General features: G+C 36.6%; 2 protein-coding genes across 2 annotated transcripts; one reads left to right on the forward strand and one right to left on the reverse strand.

Moving 5' to 3' along the window:
* The first annotated feature begins 691 nt into the window (after window positions 1–691).
* On the forward strand, window positions 692–3,430 carry LOC127132036 (triacylglycerol lipase OBL1). The gene is made up of 4 exons (XM_051060907.1): window positions 692–1,279; window positions 1,398–1,640; window positions 1,729–2,450; window positions 2,824–3,430. The coding sequence occupies exons 1-4, from the start codon at window positions 961–963 to the stop codon at window positions 3,079–3,081; spliced, it is 1,542 nt and encodes a 513-aa protein (XP_050916864.1). The 5' UTR covers window positions 692–960; the 3' UTR covers window positions 3,082–3,430.
* Window positions 3,140–9,937, reverse strand: LOC127132037 (ATPase 10, plasma membrane-type). Its single transcript, XM_051060908.1, has 21 exons — window positions 9,737–9,937; window positions 9,533–9,652; window positions 9,355–9,453; window positions 9,130–9,267; window positions 8,892–9,026; window positions 8,608–8,787; window positions 8,280–8,486; window positions 7,898–8,017; window positions 7,211–7,330; window positions 7,004–7,126; window positions 6,681–6,785; window positions 6,043–6,187; window positions 5,800–5,961; window positions 5,431–5,669; window positions 5,294–5,326; window positions 5,088–5,169; window positions 4,834–4,994; window positions 4,562–4,735; window positions 4,282–4,464; window positions 4,013–4,182; window positions 3,140–3,931 (listed from the first exon to the last, which is right to left on the reverse strand). Exons 1-21 carry the CDS (start codon window positions 9,800–9,802, stop codon window positions 3,835–3,837), a joined length of 2,859 nt encoding a protein of 952 aa, XP_050916865.1. The 5' UTR covers window positions 9,803–9,937; the 3' UTR covers window positions 3,140–3,834.
* Window positions 9,938–18,054: the final 8,117 nt, after the last annotated feature.

Below are 18,054 nucleotides of genomic sequence, written 5' to 3' on the forward strand. Positions count from 1 at the left end.
AGTTTCCTCCCCTTGCCTAGTTGTGGAAAAACGTCGAAAATGACGTCTCTTAGTTAGAGAGAAGTTAGGGAAAATAGCTGGACCATGTCCCCTAGAAAATAAGGATTCAAGGCTCGACCATTGATTAGGTAGGCGCTAATCTTTCCCAAAAAAAAAACCCTAGATCCAAAGGTCTTTATAAATATATCTCCCAAACGGGAGAAAGGCAAATCATAAGTTACACACCCAATACCCAATGTTATATGCTTGCATACAAAGTGTCTCACCTCATGTGAGCAGGACTTCTAAACCACCGTAAACACTGTCATATAGAGATTCTCGCCACCGCAGATAAGCTCTAATCATTTCCAAACTACTATTATAAACCTACTAAAGTCTCATAATACCCTGCTCTTGCATGAATAACATGCACACATTTATTTTTTGACCAATACAATAGTAAAGAATAATAATATAATTTTTTTTAAAATTTAAATATAATAAATAATAATAATAAATATATATTTTAAATGATGTGACAAAATTGTGTGACGCGATCCACATGGTTATTGTCATTTCATAAATTGAAATGTCAAGTATACAAATTTGAATAGAATAATTTTAAAAAAGAAAAACTAAATAAAAGGACAAAAAAACGATTTTTTTAAGGAAATAAATTTAGTTGTGAAGAAAAGAAGAAGTGGAATTTGATTGTGTTTGAAAAGGAAAAGCAAAAGCAAATGCAGGTGTGTAGTAGAGAGAGTGAGAGAGTGTGATGGAAGCTAAGTAAGAACGCGTAACCTTTGTATTCTAGTATCTATCTAAGAAGAACGCGTAACCTTTGTATTCTAGTATCTATATTTTGCTTTTTCTTGCTTTACCACCCCACCTGAATCAATGTGCTTCTCCTCTCTTCCAATCCATCATCATCACACACGCAACGTAGTAGCGTAGTAGCGTTACCTTCATCTGCATCATTGCATGGAGTCCCAGCCGCGCTATCTCATTCTCCGCCCTGAAAACGGTGGTTTTACCGACTTATTCACCAATGCTCTCTCCGGCGGTGACTTTAACAGCTTTCTCGACTATTCTCAGTTCCAATCTTTACCTTCATCCATGTCTCCAACTCCCACACCCACTCCGGATCACAGATGGGTCATCTTCGTTTCCATTTTTCTTCGCAAACTCATCTCTTTCCTTTCCAAGCCCATGGACTGGACCGGCCGTTTTCTTGAATTTTTCCTCAATCTCCTCTCCCTCAACGGTTACTTCTTTGGCCTGCTTCGCAACTTTACCCATGGTATGCTACTTTATAACTTGCATTGCATTCATAGCCTCCATAGGAATCAACAAACCATGCATTGCAATCCTTTGCATTTTTGTTTCTCTCATAATTACTTTATTGCATTTCCGTACAGGAAAAGTGGTGATACCTCAGAGGGGTTCACAAACTTTTATAAGTACAATTGGTCACTTAGATGGCAGGCTTGATCTCAAATTTGCCACTCAGGGAGAATTCAAACCACAACTAGGCAACCGTGCTTTAATGGATCTCTGCATTATGTCTTCCAAGTTAGCTTATGAGAACCCTAAACTCGTCCAAAATGTCGTCACCACCCGCTGGAAGATGCACTTTGTCGATTTCTATGACTGCTGGAATGGTATCACTAAACTTTTATAAACCTTCAAAATTCTTGAATTCAACTTTTGTTATGCCTTTTCTTACTTCTTGGCTTCATCGTTTGATAGATTTCCAGAAACAGATGTCCACTCAAGTTTTCATTCTATGCGACAAAGCTAAAGATGCTAATTTGATATTAATCAGCTTTAGGGGCACTGAACCTTTTGATGCTGATGATTGGTGTACTGATTTTGATTATTCCTGGTATGAATATCCAAATGCGGGAAAAATCCACATTGGATTCCTAGAAGCCCTTGGTCTCGGCAATCGAGATGAACCCTCCTCCTTCTACTCTAATCTCCAACAGAAAGATGCAAACTTAATGAACTCTACAAATGGCGTTAACGTTGGAGCTAATTACTCTTCAGGCATTGATTCTGATGAAGATCAATCTTTCACGTATGACAAGACTCCACAGGAGAAAACTGCATATGATGTTGTGAGAAGTAAACTAAGAAGCTTATTAGAGGAGCATAAGGATGCCAAATTCATTGTTACCGGGCATAGCTTGGGGGGAGCCTTGGCCATATTGTTTCCAACCGTGCTTGTGGTGCATAAAGAGATGGAGATTATGGAAAGGCTGCTTGGTGTATACACATTTGGCCAACCTAGGATTGGAAATAGGCAGCTTGGGAGATTCATGGAACCTCATTTGGATCGTCCGGTTCCAAAGTACTTCAGGGTGGTGTACTGCAATGATATTGTCCCCAGGTTGCCTTATGATGACAAAACCTTCTTGTACAGACATTTCGGAGAGTGTCTTTACTACAACAGCCACTACGTTGAAAAAGTAAGTATTTTTTATTTTTTTGAAAAGAATTTTATTTGATGATTCCATCATTTGCTATTCTTCACTTTGAAATGCCTCGTATATCAGCAGAGAGGCTCATTAATTTATCACATCATATATTCTTTTTAAAAACTTGGATAACACTATTAGGGTATATACTGTATTTAATAAACTCAGTAGAAATTATCTTACTGAAACAAAGTATCTGTTGTATTTTGCACACACATTCATTTGATACTAAACATTTTATTGGATGATTAAATAATTTTCTGTTCTAATGAAATTAGTATCTGTTATGTCACATAATCAGATTCGTTAACTCATTCTTCAATATATTCACTTCTATTGTTTTGATATTTTGTTATCATCAAAGGATGTGAAGGAGGCACCAAATAGAAATTTCTTTGGAATGAGGTTCATATTATCACAATATTTGAATGCTGTGTGGGAGTTAATTCGATGCTTGACAATGGGTTACGTTGAAGGAGCAGAGTATAAGGAAGGGTGGTTTCGCATACTGGTAAGGATAATAGGACTGGCACTTCCTGGTTTTTCGGCTCATTGTACGACAGATTATGTCAACTCTATCAGACTTGGAAAGAAAAGCTCCCCTCATATGTCTTCTATCTAAGAAGGCCTCTCATGAACTATGTGGCTGCCCTGTTCTCTGTATCCAGAAGTTGCTCGGATTTGTCAGGTGTCTAAAATGCATACATGAACGCTTATGACTGTGGTTCTTTTCTTTTGCAAGATATTGTTATCCCTGTTATGCGTTTTTTTTATGTTGGTGGTAATGAGTATGTTATAATTACCACCAGGTAAGTACTTGAAGTAAATGTATCCATGACAGGATTTTGTTAAAGCAATCATGTGTATTTATCAGGAAAACTATCATTGTAAACAATCAACATCTAAATTCTAAAATATAATTAAAATAGAACTGGTAACAAATGTATCTGATTCAAGTATCAGCTTTTGAATTGTCGTTCCATGTTTTTCTAAGTGACATTATTAAAGTATCAAATTGTAAATGCAGAGTGACAATTCAACATGCCTACATATCTATTTTCCCAAGAAAAAATATTGTGCCCTCTGTCTCAGAGAGGCTTTATTATTCCATAAAACAATTCTGTCAACAAAATGGATTTCTGGATCTGAATCTCTATCAGTAATACTCTTACCAAAATGAAAATATTGGTGTCCAACGAATGTGAAACGGTGTGAGAAAGAATAAAGTTTACTACTAGCAACAATGGTCCAAAACCTAAAGCTCTGTATTGCAAAGTCTCTATCTTTTGGCCTCATATAAAAATGAACATAACTACCAATTATTTCAATCATAATTTCACTTAAATAGGTGCATGCAGGGTTTATGCAGGTGACATCAAACTGTATGAGCTGATTGGATCGCCTTCAGGTCTAAATTTTTGAGTCTCAAAACAGATTCTACGTGTCCTCTAAGGGTGTGTAACTCCCCCAGCCTGCAAATGAATTTTTTAGTTTAAATTAGAAAATGCTTGTTTAGGTGGGGGCGATCATGGTTGTTATGGAGAAGGACGTACCTGGCTATTTCAGCACGTCTTCGGGCCTGATCAGCTATCATAGAAGACCGCCTTCCACTGACCTCCAAGCCTGAGGTCGTCTGACTCAGTCCTTGCAGACTTCCCTGAGAAAGAACCCACTTCGCCGCCCTATCTTCCGTCCCATAGTCTTTCTTTGATGTAAAAGCAGTCTGTTGAAATACACAAATCAGTAAACATTACACAATTTGCAAAGACTTATCTTATTGGGACAAAATTATAAGGCCAAAATGGAAGAATTCTTTACTAACCTTTCTGTCAAATAAGAGATTCCAGGCTTCTCCACTCAAGGCATAGCGCACTGTGAACTTAATGATGTCCAAAGGTACATAGAAGATTAAACTGTATAGCCATATAACACCAGCCCATCCCCATCCAATTCCTCGAATTTCAGCAAAACTGATAGTAGCATAGACTGCAATTAAGGTGGCCACCTGACCATAATCCATAAAAACTAACTCATTATTCTAAGTTTCTTAATCAGATTCATTAAAGCATTTTGCAGGAGCTACAAATATTAAAAAACTTTACCAATTGAGCTATTACAAAGGCGCACATCAGTAAAACTCCAGGTCTCTCTAGAAACGACCAACCACGGCTACGAGTAACAAAAATTAGAGCCTGGCTAATGATGCTAACTTGCAGATATACAGCTGAAGAAACTTTCTCACTGTCACTGGATAAGGATATTACATGGAAGTGGGTCTGCAACAGCATATTATTGAGCTTATAAATGTCTGTTGAAGGAAATCAATTTTTCATTTGAGGATTGAAAAGAAACGGAGAAACTTATAATTTTGTACCTCAAAGAAAGTGGTCTCAACTACTGCCCAGTAAAACAAGACAGTAATCAAAGCAAGGTAAGTGCCAATCACTACTCCTGTTGCAAATATCTCAGGAAGCTTCCAACTGTCGGGTGTTGGGGATGGCCTTACTCTGTCTTTAGCTATGGTCATGATAGTACCTAATTAAAAATGGTTACAGATCAGTATATCACTAATGTATTGCCTAACCATTGTTATATCTGTGATGGGAAAATTTATCTGTCATGTATTACCATCATTTAGGATTGCAATGATCAGGACCATGAAGGGTGGAAAATCATACTCCCAAATCAATGCTAGGAGCACAAATCCAAGCTGCAACAGGGCATAGTTTGACGAGTTATATGTATGAACAAAGGGACTTATATTCAAGTCCAACATTATGTAAAAAAAAAGCATGAAAAATAACATTGAAATAGGATATTGGAACTTATCTTACCACTATTCTAATGGTGATGGAGACTGCATATATCTGCAATCACGACAATTAAAAAATTTACTCCAAATAAATAATAAAAGTTATGATGATGCTATATATATATATATATAAAAGTAGAAGGAATTTTGATACTCAACTGTATAATTTTTCATCCTTTGAAATATAGCGCGGCTAGTTAACACAGCACTAATAATAACACTTAAGCCAGGCTCAGTTAAGACTATATCAGCAGCACTTCTTGCGGCATCTGTAGCATCTGACACAGCTATTCCGATATCCGCTTTCTTCAATGCCGGGGCATCATTTACTCCATCCCCAGTCATTCCAACAACATGTTGTTTTTCTTGTAAAATTTTAACTATTTCATATTTGTGTTCTGAAAGTATTCATTGATAAACACAAATCATTGAAAAGATTTGGTGAAATAGAAGCATTTATAAATAGGATAAGTTAATGGAAGCTGAAAGGCGGAAGAACACAATTTCTGATATATAGATTTAAAATACCAGGGAATACACCAGCAAAGCCATCTGCCTTTTCAATGAGTTCGTCTACTGGGAGAGCTTCATTCTCATCTTTGTTGCGACCCAACAAAGATGAAGAAGGGTACATGTTTGTGCCCATGCCAAGTCTTCTCCCTGTCTCCTTCGCAATAGCCAACTGATCCCCTGCATTGACATGTAAACCGGCTCATCAAGACTCCAACATTTCTATAGTCTTTTGTCATATCATTGGAATTTCATTATTACCTGTAATCATCTTAACACAAACTCCAAGGTTAAGTGCTCTTCGGATGGTCTCAGCACTGTCATGTCTTGGTGGATCAAATAAAGGCAATAAACCACAAAACGTCCAAGGACTTCCAGGGCTATCCTTGGATTTTTCAGGTACTTCCTGAAACAGTTATAACTTATCTGGTAAGACATATTAATAATCAATGTTTTATGGCATAAACCAACGGTCCCCGAAGCTAATGAATTAAAATCATACCTCATGATCGTAGGGACTTTTCGACTATAAGCACATGAAATGAATGGTTTTCTATCTAAGGGTATGTTTGAATTGAAGGTTTTGGATGACTAAGTCTGTATTTTGCTATGTATTTGAGATATAAAAAAAAAGAAAGAATAACATGACAAATAGTCATATAACACTTGAATCACACTTAGTTTATTTTTAGAAACATTTTATAGCTTCCTTAATTTTGAAAAGAAAAATAAGCCATTTCTTTTTCCTTCCCTCCAAAATCCTCCATCCAAACATATTCTAAAACTACTCAAGTTATGAACGTGTTTTCTAGTTTGAAAAACTTGCATCAGTTAACAAATGAATTGACATCTTTTTCTTCGAAATATTATCTTTTGAGCTGGATAACAGGCTGCTATACCTGAAATGCAACTGCAAGAGACCGCAATCCCCTTTCAGCAAATTTGTCTATGATTGCATGCACTTTTCCGGAAATCAGGTCTTTCTCTCGGCACATATTTAGAATCTGATATTCAGGAACAATATAAAGGAAAGTGTGAAGTACTGATACAAAAAGAAAATGTTATGTCGGATTAAAATTTTCAATTTTTTTTTGTACAGAAATTTCTCTTTTGAAAAAGGCTTTATGAGATAAACTTGTTTTGAATTAGAAGTAAAATGAGAAAAAGTTAGGCACTAAAAACGTTATACATGTATTTCAACATCTTTCATGAATTTTGATACCTGTTCTGGTGCTCCTTTGCTGGCCCTGTAAAATCTACCATCAGAATCGATGTATGTTATTGCAGTACGCTTGTCTACAGGATTGAATGGTAGAAAATGAACTTCAGTGATGTTTGCACGTGCCTGCAGAGAAAAGGAGGAAAACATTTTTCTTTCATTAGTATGCCATTGCTTCGAAATGAGTATTGATGTTTCTCTACACTCTACCTCTTTTGGATCAGCAAGCATATTAACGATGGCAGCATCAATGGCATCTTGATTTTCCAATCTAGCTGCCCTAGCTGCTAATAGAACAATCATATCTTTGTCCATGTTTCTGTTGAAGACCTGTTTCATAAGTAAATTCTTCAGGTGTGAATAAGAACTATCTAGAACACTAAAAAAAACAGATTATCAGTTTAACACTCTTATGGATATAAATGTATTATTAAACTATTAACTTAAGTACATGAAAATGTAGTGCTTCTTTTTATATAATCTACATGAAAATACAGTGCTCTTTAATGCATTATTAAGGTTAGGGAATCATTTCTCGTGAAGCTAAAACTGCTTCAAAATTCTGCTTATACTCTCCAAATACTACGATTTAGCATGGAGTTTCAATAGTTCTGTTATGGTGATAAGTTTCTGATTGAAGGCTTTTAAACTACTCACCACAAATTCATTGAATCCTATCTTCCTAGTTGATGATTTAGACACTATAGGTCTTCATAGAAAAATGTAAAAACAACTGTTTTCATTGTTTAAACTTTGGAACAGTCAACAAAATATAAATGTAATGACAACTTTATAGTTAAAACTGAAAAATAAAAAAACAATAAATGAAAACAGGCTATTAATGTTTCATTAACAATATGGATAGTGTATTTTCATATGTTGTTTTCAAGTACCTACCTCTATAAGATTTCTATCAACAGAGAGGCGATTCAGCGTAAGAGTACCCGTTTTGTCACTGCATAAGACATCCATGCCTGCCATTTCTTCAATTGCTGTCATTCTTTTTGTGATAGCTCCCTTAAGAATGAAATCAATAAAAATAACGAAAAAACACTGTCAGTAGTGCAACATTTGCTGTAATGCCGTAGGTGCCCCTATGCCCGCACGATTATCCTTAGGAGTATTACAGAATTTTCCAAACTTAAACTACAATTATCAATAATGCAGGCAAAAGCTTAAATTAACTTTGAATCCAAGAGCCGAACATAACTAATATAAGAGAATGGAATTTGATACTGATTATATACTGCTTTAAGCTAACAGCTAAAAAGTTACACACCTGTTGAGAAAGGCGATGAGATCCAATGGCAAGTGTTACAGACAACACTGTTGGCATAGCTATGGGAATTCCTCCAATCAGGAGAACAAGAAGGTTGTTGATTCCTTCCCTGTATGATCGGTGCTCCACAGGGTACATTATAATTATTTCAAAGATCATCCCTATCGCTATTGAGCAGATGCAGAAGTTACCAATAGAGGTAAGAACCTACAAAAAAAGGTAAATAGTTCTTTACTCCTTTGCAAAACCCTTTGTAAACATACTAATTTGGTTATGTTTCTTATCAATGAGTTTATGTTAAAGAATGTTGAAAATTTTCCAGAGTTACCTTCTGAAAATGTCCGACAACTTCGGTACTATCGACCAAGTGTGCCGCTTTTCCAAAAAAGGAATGAATCCCTGTTGCTATCACTACTGCTTCAATCTCTCCGAGTTTACACGTTGAACCTGAAAAGACCTCGTCGCCAGTTTTTTTTGTGACAGGTAGGGACTCTCCAGTAAGGGCTGACTGCACAAAACAAAACCGCAACACCATATGAGTACTCCATCCTGATTCTTTATATAGTGAAAACTTTAATGAGGAAAAAACTTGAAACACAAATGAAGAGTTGCCTGGTCAATTTTGAGAGGGTCTCCTTGGAGCAAGCGAGCATCGGCTGGAATGATATCTCCGAGCTTTATGCTGATTATATCACCGGGTACTAAAATAGCCGCATCATCTTCTTGCCACTGCCCATCTCTTAGAACCTGAACAATTAGTTAGATTGAGTGATTCATGTTATATGCAATGCAAGGAAGGAACATTAATCAAGTTCAGAAAGGGAATGCAGTAGGTAAGAAGGTAGGTGACCTTTGTTCTAGGAGCTAAGCGAGCCATTAGTGCGGACGCAGCAGTACCGGCATTATTTTCTTCTATAAAACTAATAGTCGAGTTTATTACCAGCAAGCATATAATCCCCACAAAGTCTTGCCAATCAGGACCCTCCCCCTGAAAAGACAGAGCTCTCGAATAAGTAAGGACGAAGAAGAAAATAAAAATGAAAAAGACGTTGTTGATTTGAAGTTATGTACTGACTCCGCCATTGGCAAGGGCAATTGCCATCAAAGCTGCTGCTTCCATAACCCATGAAAGAGGATTCCACATAAAACTAAGAAATTTCAAGATTTTATTCTCCTGCACCATCAACACTTGAATTAATATTCCTTGAGTTAAATGCTGCATAATGGTAGTAGCTAGGGAGAAGCTGTCTTACTTTCCTCTCTTCGAGTTTGTTAGGGCCAAATATTTGAAGTCGTGCTTCAGCATCGTCGGAGGAAAGTCCTGTTGGCGATGTTTTCAAGAGTTCAAATACTTGTTCGAGTGGTATGCGCTCCTGAAGACAACGATAAGATGTTAATACAGATTGAAGTTGAAAATGCAATAAGAAGGTAGAGAGAGGGATGGATGTAGAAGTTACCAAATCAATGCCATCTGGTATGAAATTCTGAGGATCGAGCAAAGGTTTATCAAGTTCCTCAGCCATGTTGGATTGGTTTGTAGTTGAGTAGAGTAAGTGTAATGATAGTAGTGATTATAAATAAGAAGATGAGAGTGTGAGATTGATAAAAATGAACAACAATGTAGTTAGTTAGTTAGTTACTGATCTCACTCACTCACTCGTCACTACTACTAACAGTGATTGGTTGTGGATGGTGGATGGTGGTTGTAACATCCAATCCAAATTCAAATGCAATGTTTGTCTCAATTTTGGGTGCAAAGAAAGACTGTTGGTTGGACTCCAACTAACTTTCAAAGCGTCTTCCCTCTTCAATCTAACCTTCTATCTTTTTTTTTGTTGCTATCTACATAATGGAAAGTTTCAATTACTTCCAATCACATATCACATTCTATTCTTAATTTCTGTAATACTTTACTTTAATTATTGTTATTTTAAAATTAAACAGAAAGGTACATTTTTGTAATGGAAATCGATATCACGTATCTATGTAAAAATTATACATAAAATGAACTAAAATGATACATAAAATGAACCATAAAAGGCAAATATTTATGCATCCATTGTAATTAATACATTTATATATGTTTCCATAAAAATTAACCATTTATTTGTCTAGATGACATTTTATAAATTATACGGTATTTTTTATTTTTAAACACAAATTCTTCAACAAAACCTATTAAATTAAGAACAATATCTAGAAAATTTTATAATTTTTTTCTTCAGAATTTTCTCCAATCCTTGTAATAATTCTTATTTGCTTTTTAATAGAAAAAAAATATTTTTTTTCTCCATCTAACATGATGTTTATGTGCTCTTCATCGCCCACCTTCCGCCCCCTCTATTACTTGGTTTCTCCGATAAATCTTTTCCTATCTCTTCATCTTCCCTCTCATTTTAGTATCACAATTGTCTCTTAATTTCATATTTTATCTTAACTCTCTTTTTGTTTTTTTTTCTCGTATTCTATTTAAAATTTAGAGTTTATTATATTTAAACATTGAGTTTTTATTATTGAAACTAAGGATTTTTTTTATTAGGGGATTTTCAAATAATGTTTATCAGGAATATTTAGAGTCTACCGTGGGTCTCGATAAAACTAATCTGGACCTCAAGTTCATACACCCTATTAATGATAACAATGACGATGCTATTGCCGATAACAACCGTGATGAGGATGATAAAAGATTTTGGGACAAGTAATGTATGTTTCATTTTCATCACCACAATCAGTGGCTAGTGGCTAGTGGCTATGTGGAGAGCGGAAGTCACCCGCGAAGTAAGTTTCATTGTCATAGGAAAGTTCATAAATGGAGTGAGTTACACTTGATGTGTTCTCCCCCCTATTATACCCATGCCTTTTCATGTCTGCAGCAGAAAGTGAACCTTTAACGTGCAAACACTTCAGTTTTATGGTGTCGACTGCTTATTTTACTATGAATATTAGGTGTTTGATTAGGTGAAGTCCACTCAGAGAGGCGATGCAGGGCTAGCTTTCAGATCGAGGCGAGATATATTGACTTCACCGGAAGCAATTGGAGAAGAATAAGGGGTTTTTGTTAAAATTTATTGTCATAGTGCTGAACTGCAATGCTAACATGATGCCGACGTCGATGATAAAGGGCATAATTACAACTCAATGATTCGAGCGAGAGTGGTCAGATGATGTGTTATTTATACGATGTTGAAATGTTTGAGTTGTAGTCCTTTACCTAATGTAGGTATTTGTGTGATGACTTGTATAATCCGTTAGCGAATAGTTAGATTTATACGATGATGTGTTGTTGTTTTGGTGAAGTAACATGAATAAATGTTTATGAAGTTATATTTTGATAACGCGAAAATACATCGTATATTTGTCTTGATTTACACTCAAAAATCGTAACACTTTCATTTATATTCCGATTATTCCGCAAGTGTTCGAGTTATTTTTGCAGGTATTTCAATCCCCATGCTTAAATGAGCAAAGTATAGAAAAGGAAGGAAAAGAAGAAGAAAAAAAAGAGAAAGCAGCAGAAAAACAGAAAAACAGAGAACACAAAAATTATGGATGTGACGACCGTCACGACCGGCACGCCCAACCTGTGACGACCGTCACAGGCCCATCACGAACGTCACGCGGCCAAAATCAGCGCCTTGAAACAGTCAAAAGAAGTGACCCAAGATGCCTAAATTCTCGTTGGTCAGCCACTTGCCCGTGATTTTCCCACTCAACCAAGTCATCATTGTTTCTCTAAACTGCCAAGACCTAATGGGGGATATAAAAAGATGGAAGTTGGAAACCTACGGGGAGGTTTAATTTTTCTTTTGGAAGCCAGCCTTGAAGACCTTTTTCTCTCTGCATTTTTTTTTCACAGCAATTCTACTTTGTCTTTTACTTTTCTTTAGCAACATTAATTTTCTTTTACCGTTCAGAGCTTTGATTATCCCCTTCTTCTTTCCGCCTTTCATTTAGCCAAAGTAGTAGTTTCCTACACCAGGGAACTATTACAATTTATGTAATTTAGTTTAAGCTATTATTTCGAAGAGGCAGAATCCTACCGACCTGTGGAGGACTGCTCAAGTACTTCAAGATTCGGCGTATTCTATTAATCCAATTTCCAGGTTTTTATTCAATTGTTATTGCTTTATTATTATTGTAATCATGTCTGTTTTATTGTTGATCTGTTTATGTTTGTCTGTGTTTGCGTTGTTTAACATGTCTGACTAAACTACCGGTATCTGTATGTAACAATTTAATTAGACGGGATTTAATAATAATCGGTGTAAAACTTCTTTCCTCAAACAATATTTTTGGCTGTGGTTTTAAATTTAAATTTAATTAACTTTGTCACAAAAGTGAAAAGCTATTTAATACGATTTTGCCACGAGAGTGGGAAATTAACCAAGGTGAGAACCAACAATCGCAAGAGCGTGATGGTCGAATTGGATAGTAAAAACTAGGCATTGATTTTAAAAACAGCGATAGCACTTTAAAAGCAATTAGAACTTATTTATTTTCAAAAAGTATTTTTAACTTCAAATGGGACAGGGAGAGTGTACATTCTGACTTAAAGGTATATCCCGAATCAACAATCACGAGAGTGTGAGATAAATCCTTTTAAATAAGTATTTTCTACTGAAAGATATTTGGTACTTAAATTATACACCAGTGACTTATCGAATCCCTGACGATTAATGTGTTGCATACTGATATCCTTTTATTAATATTTTCTTAAAACTTAACTTCCCTTAGATTTAATTTTCTTCAACCAAACTTCTAAAAATCATTCCCTTAGCTAAACATAGTAACGTCGGTAGCATAAGTTTGACCATCGGTCCCTGTGGGTTCGATATCTTTTAAAACTAAAATGACTGGACTGTGCACTTGCAGTCAAGTACCCGATAGACTATACTCTATATACAGTCACGAGATGAAGGAGAAGGGCGATCCAAAACGCAGCGGAATTTAAAATTTCTCCTTTAATGATCCTTATGAATGAGCATGATCAGTGATAGAATCGTTACCTCTTGTGGTGATTGTAACCTTTGATGCAAATCTACGGAGCGATCATGAACGTTGAACGATGACAACACCTCTACTCAGTCCACACGAACGGATTCCTTCAATCTCAGTGCTAGCTGCTACGAATGAAGGCTTTGAGTAAGAGAGAGAGAGAGAGAGAGAGAGAGAGAGAGAGAGAGAGAGAGAGAGAGAGAGAGTGAGAGTGAGAGAGAGAGAGAGAGAGAGAGAGAAACGAAATTGAAATTGCCTTCATTCTTCTACACAAGGGTTCTATTTATAGAACCACTTGTGCGGACTGCAAGCTAAAAAGCCCACTCAAGTGTATATGACCCATATCTTATAATATGCCAAAATCACTTAAGCGTGTGGTACCTTACCATATTTCGTATTCTACTTAAGTACACTGTACCTTACGATGTTCTACAATTCACTTAAGGACACAGTACATTACGGTATTCCTTAGTTACTCTATCTCTCATCAATCCGTCCTTTGTGTGTGACCCTGTAGGTTTTCGCGGCATTGACAATTATATTAAATCACATATTTAACATAATAAACAGTGAGCGGTATCTAGCAACACATCACTGTTACCCAAGACACGAAAATGTCATGTGATATGACAAATCCTTTTGTGATAATAATTATGTATATAATTACCCTTTTGCCCTTATGTCTATATTGAACACAAGGCATAGACCGTGTCATCCTTGTCCAGTTCAATATTAGGCCCATAGACATTTATCCTGTTACGTAGGATGGGCAAATTCCATCTAGGTCACTCATGGCCCTTAGCATGCTTCGTGGAGTACCCATCAACTGTCTTTATGGTCATCCAGTTACGGACAATGTTTGATCAGTAATAAGGCACTCGACTTTACATCTAGGGTCCATAGTGGTTTCAGGTCGAAGGGTGGTATACACCATTATCACCATGAGAATAACTTATGACACTTTGCATAACATTCTATATAGTATTCTCATAGCGGGTCAATCCAGTATAAATATTACTCTTAATATTCATACCTATGTTTAAGACTTGATAACTCCTTATCCATGATCCATGAGATGTGATCATCAGTTTATAAACATAATAGTCTTCATGCTTTAATGTTATCCCACTTCACAATAAAGCTCGACTACGGATACTTTAAGAATAATGTCCTTATGTTTAATGTGATCTCATGATTAAGTCACACTTGATACATTAAATGGACTATCTATTCCAGGGACTTTATTAAACAAACATAATAAAGAAAAAGCCTTTTATTATTAATAAACAATTCGATACAATTACCAAAAGTATTGGCCTTTAGGGCTTACACCAACAATCTCCCACTAGCACTAGAGCCAATCAGGCATACCCCTAATGCCCATATATCTAGTATGGCCATCATGCTTCTGCTGCCCAAGAAGCTTTGTCAGTGTGTCAGCAATATTTTCAAGTGTAGATACTCTGCATATTTTCACATCTCCTCTATCTATTATCTGTCGAATGAGGTGATAACGCCCAAGTATGTGTTTGGATCGTTGGTGATATCTAGGCTCCTTAGCTTGTGCGATAGCACCATTGTTATCACAATAGAGACCAATGGGATCCACAATGCTAGGAACTATGCCAAGTTCACTAATGAACTTTTTGATCCAAACAACTTCCTTTGCTGCACTTGAGGCAGCAATATACTCGGCCTCGGTTGTAGAATCAACAACTGTATCTTGCTTTGAACTTTTCCAGCTCACAGCGCCACCGTTTTAGCAAAACACATAACCAGATTGCGATCTAAAGTCATCCTTATCTGTCTGGAAGCTAGCATCGGTGTATCCAATTACAACCAACTCTTCCTGACCTCCATATATCAAGAATGAGTCCTTAGTCCTTCTCATATACTTAAGGATATTCTTGACAGCTATCCAATGAGCATCACCAGGATCAGATTGGTACCTACTCGTTGCACTTAAAGCATACGAGACATCTGGTCGAGTACATAACATGGCATACATGATATATCCTATTGCAGATGCATATGGAATCTTATTCATACGATCCCTTTCTTCCTTAGTTGAAGGGGATTGTGTTTTTGATAGACACAGACCATGTTGCATAGGTATGAATCCTTTCTTGGAATCATGCATATTAAAGCGTCTCAGCACTTTGTCTATGTACGTACTCTAACTTAGGCCAAGCAGTTTTTGTGATCTATCTCTATAGATTCTGATTCCTAATATATAGGTTGCTTCACCTAGGTCCTTCATAGAAAAGCATTTCCCCAACCAAGACTTTACTTGTTGCAGGGTAGGGACATCGTTTCCAATGAGTAATATGTCATCTACATATAATACCAGGAAAACGATCATGCTCCCACTAACCTTCTTGTAGACACAAGGCTCATCTTCGTTCTTGATGAATCCATATTGCTTTACCGTTTCATCAAAACGGAGATTCCAGCTTCTGGAAGCTTGCTTCAATATTTATATTGATCTTTGTAACTTACATATCTTTTGGACTTCTTCTGGTATGTCAAATCCTTCAGGCTGTGTCATGTACACATCCTCAAGAAGATTCCCATTAAGGAAAGCAGTTTTGACATCCATCTGCCATATTTCATAATCATGATATGCAGCGATAGCAAGTAAAATCCGAACAGATTTAAGCATTGCAACTGGTGAAAAAGTTTCATCATAGTCAACCCCATGAATTTGTTTATATCCTTTTGCAACCAGTCTTGCCTTATAGGTATGTACCTTACCATCCATGTCAGTCTTCTTTTTAAAGACCCACTTGCATTCTATAGGGTTAACTCCTACAGGAGGCTCTACCAAGGTCCAAACTTGGTTTGTGTACATGGAATCCATTTCAGATTTCATGGCTTGTAGCCACTTCTCAGACTCGGGACCATTTATGGCCTCTTGGTAGGTCACAGGCTCATCTTGATCCTTGAGTAATACATCACCTTGATCAGTTATGATATATCCATATCTCTCAAGTATGTGACGTATCCTGCTTGACCTACGCTGGTCTTGTTCTACTTGAGCAGGTTGCTCTTCCACAACTACTTGTATTTCCTGCTCTAATTCCTCCATAGGTGTGTCGATGCTTTGTGATTCTTGAATTTCTTCAAGCTCTACTTTCCTCCCACTGATTCCTTTGGAAATAAAATCCTTTTCTATGAAAACTCCAGTTCGAGCGACAAACACTTTGCCCTCAGAATGATTGTAGAAGTAATACCCTCTTGTTTCTTTAGGATACCCCATAAATAAGCATTTGTCAGATTTGGGATAAAGCTTAGTTGAAATTTGTCGTTTCACATAAACTTCGCAACCCCAAATCTTCATGTAAGACATATGTGGTTTCTTACCACTCCATATCTCATATGGTGTCTTCTCAACCTTTTTGGATGGAACACGGTTAAGTGTGTAAGTTGCTGTCAATAGTGCATGTCCCCAAAAGGAGTTTGGAAGATCGGCGTGACTCATCATGGATCGGACCATGTCTAACAGGGTTCGATTTCTTCTCTTAGATACACCATTCTATTGGGGTGTTCCAGGAGGAGTAAGTTGGGATAGGATCCCACACTCTTTCAGATGGTCATCAAACTCTAGGCTTAAATACTCACCACCTCGATCTGATCGAAGAGTTTTAATATTCTTACCTAGTTGGTTTTGTACTTTATTCTTTAATTCCTTGAACTTTTCAAAGGACTCTGATTTGTGTTTCATTAAATACACATAACCATATCTACTGAAATCATCAATAAATATGATGAAGTGCTGAAAACCTCCTCTGGCTGGTATGTTCAGTGGTCCACATACATCAGTATGTATGAGGGCCAAAAGATCATTAGCTCTTTCACCTTTTCCTGTGAATGGAGACTTTGTCGTCTTTCCAATTAAACAAGAGCTGCATGTCTCATATGATTCATAATCAAAAGAGTCCAACAGTCCATCTTTATGGAGTTTGGAAATGCGTTTCTCATTTATGTGGCCTAATCGACAATGCCAAAGGTAAGTTGGATTTAACTCATTAGGTTTCATCCTTTTAGTATTAATGTTATAAATAGGCATTTCAAGATCAAGGACATATAGTCCATTTTTCATTTGTGCAGTAGCATAGAATATATCATTCAAATGAATTGAGCAACAATTGTTCTTTATTATAAATGAAAAACCAAACTTGTCCAAACAAGAAACGAAAATAATATTCCTGCTAATTGCAGGTACACAATAACAATTCTCTAACTGTATTATTAAACCACTAGGTAAAGTTAATACATAAGTTCCTACGGCTAAAGCAGCAACCTTTGCTCCATTGCCAACTCGTAGGTCAACTTCACCTTTTGCCAAATCTCTACTCCGTTTTAGTCCCTGCACATTGGTACAAATGTGAGAACCGTATCCAGTATCTAATACCCATGATGCAAAAGTAGATAAATTAATTTCAATAACAAAAATACCTGAAGTTGAAGTCTCTACTTCATTCTTCTTATCTTCCAGGTACTTTGGGCAGTTTCTCTTCCAGTGTCCGATTTTACCGCAATGGAAGCAGGTGCCTTCTTTTGCTATGCTTCCACTAGGCTTCAAAGCAGCAATAGTGGGTTTGGGTTTGGCAACTTCCTTGCCTTTCCCTTTATCGCCCTGCTTAGTGGGCCTTTTGTTCTGTCTCTTTCCATTTTCGATCATCAGAATGGACTTCCCTTTTGACTTCAGATTCTGCTCAACAGTTCTTAACATGGCTAGAAGTTCAGGAAGAGATTTGTCCATATCATTCATATTGAA

The sequence above is a fragment of the Lathyrus oleraceus genome, chromosome 3 (assembly GCF_024323335.1).
Source record: "Lathyrus oleraceus cultivar Zhongwan6 chromosome 3, CAAS_Psat_ZW6_1.0, whole genome shotgun sequence".
Classification (NCBI taxonomy): Eukaryota; Viridiplantae; Streptophyta; class Magnoliopsida; order Fabales; family Fabaceae; genus Lathyrus; species Lathyrus oleraceus.

Coding starts and splice junctions, on each gene's coding strand:
- LOC127132036 (XM_051060907.1), top strand. CDS start 961: ATGGAGTCCCAGCCGCGCTATCTCATTCTCCGCCCTGAAAACGGTGGT. Junction 1,280..1,397: donor GCTTCGCAACTTTACCCATG/GTATGCTACTTT, acceptor ATTTCCGTACAG/GAAAAGTGGTGATACCTCAG. Junction 1,641..1,728: donor TTTCTATGACTGCTGGAATG/GTATCACTAAAC, acceptor ATCGTTTGATAG/ATTTCCAGAAACAGATGTCC.
- LOC127132037 (XM_051060908.1), bottom strand. CDS start 9,802: ATGGCTGAGGAACTTGATAAACCTTTGCTCGATCCTCAGAATTTCATA. Junction 8,487..8,607: donor TTGTCGGACATTTTCAGAAG/GTAACTCTGGAA, acceptor CTTTTTTTGTAG/GTTCTTACCTCTATTGGTAA. Junction 6,188..6,680: donor CTCTTGCAGTTGCATTTCAG/GTATAGCAGCCT, acceptor TAACTGTTTCAG/GAAGTACCTGAAAAATCCAA.